The sequence below is a fragment of the Gossypium hirsutum genome, chromosome A13 (genome assembly GCF_007990345.1).
Source record: "Gossypium hirsutum isolate 1008001.06 chromosome A13, Gossypium_hirsutum_v2.1, whole genome shotgun sequence".
Classification (NCBI taxonomy): Eukaryota; Viridiplantae; Streptophyta; class Magnoliopsida; order Malvales; family Malvaceae; genus Gossypium; species Gossypium hirsutum.
This window is the reverse complement of record NC_053436.1, coordinates 109,487,882-109,490,846: the sequence shown is the minus strand read 5'-3', so window position 1 is coordinate 109,490,846 and position 2,965 is coordinate 109,487,882. Positions and strand designations below refer to the sequence as shown.

At 31.0% G+C, this 2,965-nt stretch overlaps 1 protein-coding gene across 1 annotated transcript; it reads left to right on the top strand.

Annotated features, from left to right (window-relative positions):
* Positions 1 to 431: 431 nt before the first annotated feature.
* LOC121212635 (transcription factor MYB36) lies at positions 432 to 2,252 on the top strand. Its single transcript, XM_041085803.1, has 3 exons — positions 432 to 609; positions 692 to 821; positions 1,473 to 2,252. The coding sequence occupies exons 1-3, from the start codon at positions 471 to 473 to the stop codon at positions 2,110 to 2,112; spliced, it is 909 nt and encodes a 302-aa protein (XP_040941737.1). The 5' UTR covers positions 432 to 470; the 3' UTR covers positions 2,113 to 2,252.
* Positions 2,253 to 2,965: the final 713 nt, after the last annotated feature.

Sequence of the window (2,965 nt, the reverse complement as noted above, 5' to 3'; positions counted from 1 at the left end):
ATTAATAAATATTGTAATAAAAGCTACCAAAATTATTATATGATGTTGTGAAAATTGAGACTAAAAATATTAAAAAGAATAGTTAAGAGAAACAAATTCTATTAAAAATATAATTGAATAAAATGTATATATATATAAATAATCGTAAATTCCGTCAGTTAAACACTCAAAACTTTATCTTTCAACTAATTGAACCAAACAGAATAACGTAACATATTCGATAATGTGTTAAGTAAATCTTACTTTGTAATAATCATACTTGAATTTGTAATAATAAAATGGTAGAGAAGAAAGAGAAGAATAGGGTTGACTAATGAAGGTAAGGTGTTGGACTTTTTGTCCACATAGATACCTTCGTCAGTGGACGTCACCCCACTACTAATTCATACCTATAAATCAAGGTCTTTCATTTACCCAAGTTTCCCAGCATCTAACCAGCTTTTCCGCTTTGGCTAATTTTGAAGAAAGAGATGGGTCGGGCACCTTGCTGTGACAAAGCCAATGTGAAGAAAGGACCATGGTCACCCGAAGAGGATGCTAAGCTCAAGGCTTATATAGAGAAGCATGGCACTCGTGGTGGCAATTGGATTGCTCTTCCCCACAAAATTGGTATAACCCTATATATAAACCTTAAGTAATATATATATATGTTTGTATAAGATATAGTTGATGAAGTTGGCCTTGTGAACAGGTTTGAAGAGATGTGGGAAGAGTTGCAGGCTGAGATGGCTGAATTATTTGAGACCAAACATTAAACATGGTGGTTTCTCTGAAGAAGAAGACAACATCATCTGCAACCTCTATTTGAGTATTGGAAGCAGGTATCTTGGATTTTTTTTTTAAATTACATTAAGTCTGAATTAAATTTAGAATTAGACTTTAATTGAAGCGAAATTTTTCTAATTTTTTTTTACTTCAACCTAACAAGCGAGGATTGTCTTTTTATTTTATGCTTTAGTATTTTACAAAAATTATAATAATAAAATAACATTTAGTGCTTGAATTTTATAATTTTTTTCTCAATTCAAGTATTCAACTTCTTTGAGTATACATTAGTTTTGAATTCCGTTAAATTGTGATAATGTGTAAAATCGTCATATTTTTTAAAATAATTCATCAAATTTTAATTTTTTTAGTGGGTGTCATTTTTAAATTGTGTCACGTTATTTTTTGAAAATTTTAAAAAATTTATGTGAAAATTTTAAAAATTTAAGTGATGACGTAACAAAATCTTAAAAGTGTCACGTTATCATATTTTAACAGAAGAGTCAAATCGAGAAAATTTATTAAATTCTAAAACTAATATAAAAAACTAAATAAAAAACGATAATAAAAAATTATGTTTAAGAGACTAAAAATTACATTTATCTCAAAATTATCTCCAAGACCCCAAAACTCTAAGCGTCAAATATATATGTATACATGTTTCATAGGATTTTGACCAATTGATAATGTGCTTTGTTTTGTCTTAGGTGGTCCATAATTGCAGCACAGCTACCTGGAAGAACAGACAATGATATAAAAAACTACTGGAACACCAAACTGAAGAAGAAACTACTTGGGAGGCACAAACAATCCGACATCAATACCAAGTTGTCGGACCATAGTAATAATAATAATAATCAGTTCACACAGGGTTTAACAAACTCAGCTATGGAACGTTTACAACTCCATCTTCAACTTCAAGCTCTTCAAAATCCAATCTTCTCCTTCTACAACAATCCAGCTCTATGGCCTAATATTCTTCCATTGCAACAAAAAGTAACCATCCAAGGTGCCTCTAATGGCAGTACCCCTAACATTGTTATGGAATCTGCTGCAGCTGCTACAACACCCTTAACCGGAGATACTTTGGTGGACTCGAAACCGGTGGCAATGGGACCACTGGTTTCGAGTTTCCGGCAGGGTGAGGTGGTGGATGAGTTTGTTGTTGTAGAAGATGGTGGTCAAATGGCTGAAGTTGATGGGTTTGATGGTTTAAAGGACAACATGGTTTGGTGGTCTAATGGGTTTGATGCAAAAGTAGGGTCTTCTAACTGTTGGGGTTCGGCTTCTTCTGTTGTTCAGTTCAATGAAATGTTCAAAGATTATGAATTGGGGTTTAATATGTAGGAAAAGTACAAAAGAAGGAGAAAAACAAGTTTGGGGGATTGGTAGGTAAGGGGTTTAAGCTTTATTTGGGCATGGAAAGTGGACATCTAAGGTTGGATTTCAGACTGAGATGATGTAAATTTTTGTGAATAATAATCTTTTCATCGTATTTATTTGTTCTTCTTTTATACAATATTTAAATAGGAGGATAATGCGTTTCAACGCGTTTAAACCCACGTCCTCCTACATTGGCAATAATGTCCATATCAATTAAGCTAAGACCAGGGATAGCCAGGGGGCTGGCATGGTCCCTACCTAAAATGTAAAATTACATTTTAAGCCCTTGAAATTTTTTAAAAATTTTAAATTAGTAAAGGTAAAATTACATTTTGGCCTCCCTTAAAATTATAAAAATTCGATTTAATCCTTTACAAATTATAAAAATATAAACTATAAAAAATTAAAATTTCATCCGGCCTCCCTAAAAAAAATTTTTGGCTTCGCCCCTGGCTAAGACTCAATTGACTTGTGAATAACAATCTTAATTTCCTTCTAACCATATAACTTTGGAATCACTTTATATATGATATATCTTTTCTCGAGTTTTGTAGCTATTCATCTTTAAAGTTTGAATTTGAATTCACGTAAATGACATTATTATTTTAATCCCTTAAAGTCTTTAAAATTATAAGTTAATTTAATAATAAAAATAGATTTTGACTTTCAAAGATGAAAAATTAATCCATTTTAAAATAGCAAACATATACAAAGATAAAATTATACTTTAACCCTTTTAAAATTTTAAAATTTAATTTTGACCCTTCAAAGATAAACTTATAACTTCATCTTTAATGTAATGCGCATTACCACTACA

Excerpts from the sequence above, each read along its gene's own strand:
- LOC121212635 (XM_041085803.1), top strand. The coding sequence starts at position 471 with ATGGGTCGGGCACCTTGCTGTGACAAAGCCAATGTGAAGAAAGGACCA. Across the intron at positions 610-691 it reads TGCTCTTCCCCACAAAATTG|GTTTGAAGAGATGTGGGAAG; the intron begins GTATAACCCTAT and ends CCTTGTGAACAG. Across the intron at positions 822-1,472 it reads TATTTGAGTATTGGAAGCAG|GTGGTCCATAATTGCAGCAC; the intron begins GTATCTTGGATT and ends GTTTTGTCTTAG.